The 285-nt window shown below is 66.3% G+C and overlaps 1 protein-coding gene across 1 annotated transcript in view; it reads left to right on the plus strand.

Moving 5' to 3' along the window:
• Window positions 1-156: 156 nt before the first annotated feature.
• The window catches only part of LOC104467595 (transducin-like enhancer protein 1), a gene marked incomplete at its 5' end in the record, with an annotated part of 1,141 nt that continues 1,012 nt past the window's right edge, over window positions 157-285 (plus strand). Inside the window, one exon of the mRNA XM_010081425.1 lies at window positions 157-285. This exon is cut by the window's right edge and continues 242 nt beyond it. Within this exon, the coding sequence (XP_010079727.1) occupies window positions 157-285 (129 nt within the window).

Raw genomic sequence — 285 nt, forward strand, 5'->3', positions numbered from 1 at the left:
GGCATCCCCCCGTGCTCTGCGGTCTAACCCGGGCCCTGGGACAGTCCCTGTCCTCGCAGCAGGGATCTCCTGCTCCTCGCTGCTGGGTGCTGCCCCGGCCCACGCTTTGCAGTGCAAACCACGGTCCCCCACCCTCTCCATCCCCGTCTTTCCCAGGCAGTTTCAAGGCCACACGGATGGTGCCAGCTGCATCGACATCTCTAACGATGGTACCAAGCTGTGGACGGGGGGGCTGGACAACACGGTGCGGTGCTGGGACCTGCGGGAAGGGCGGCAGCTGCAGCA

The sequence above is a fragment of the Pterocles gutturalis genome, unplaced genomic scaffold (genome assembly GCF_000699245.1).
Source record: "Pterocles gutturalis isolate BGI_N339 unplaced genomic scaffold, ASM69924v1 scaffold26139, whole genome shotgun sequence".
In the NCBI taxonomy this organism is placed as follows: domain Eukaryota; kingdom Metazoa; phylum Chordata; class Aves; order Pterocliformes; family Pteroclidae; genus Pterocles; species Pterocles gutturalis.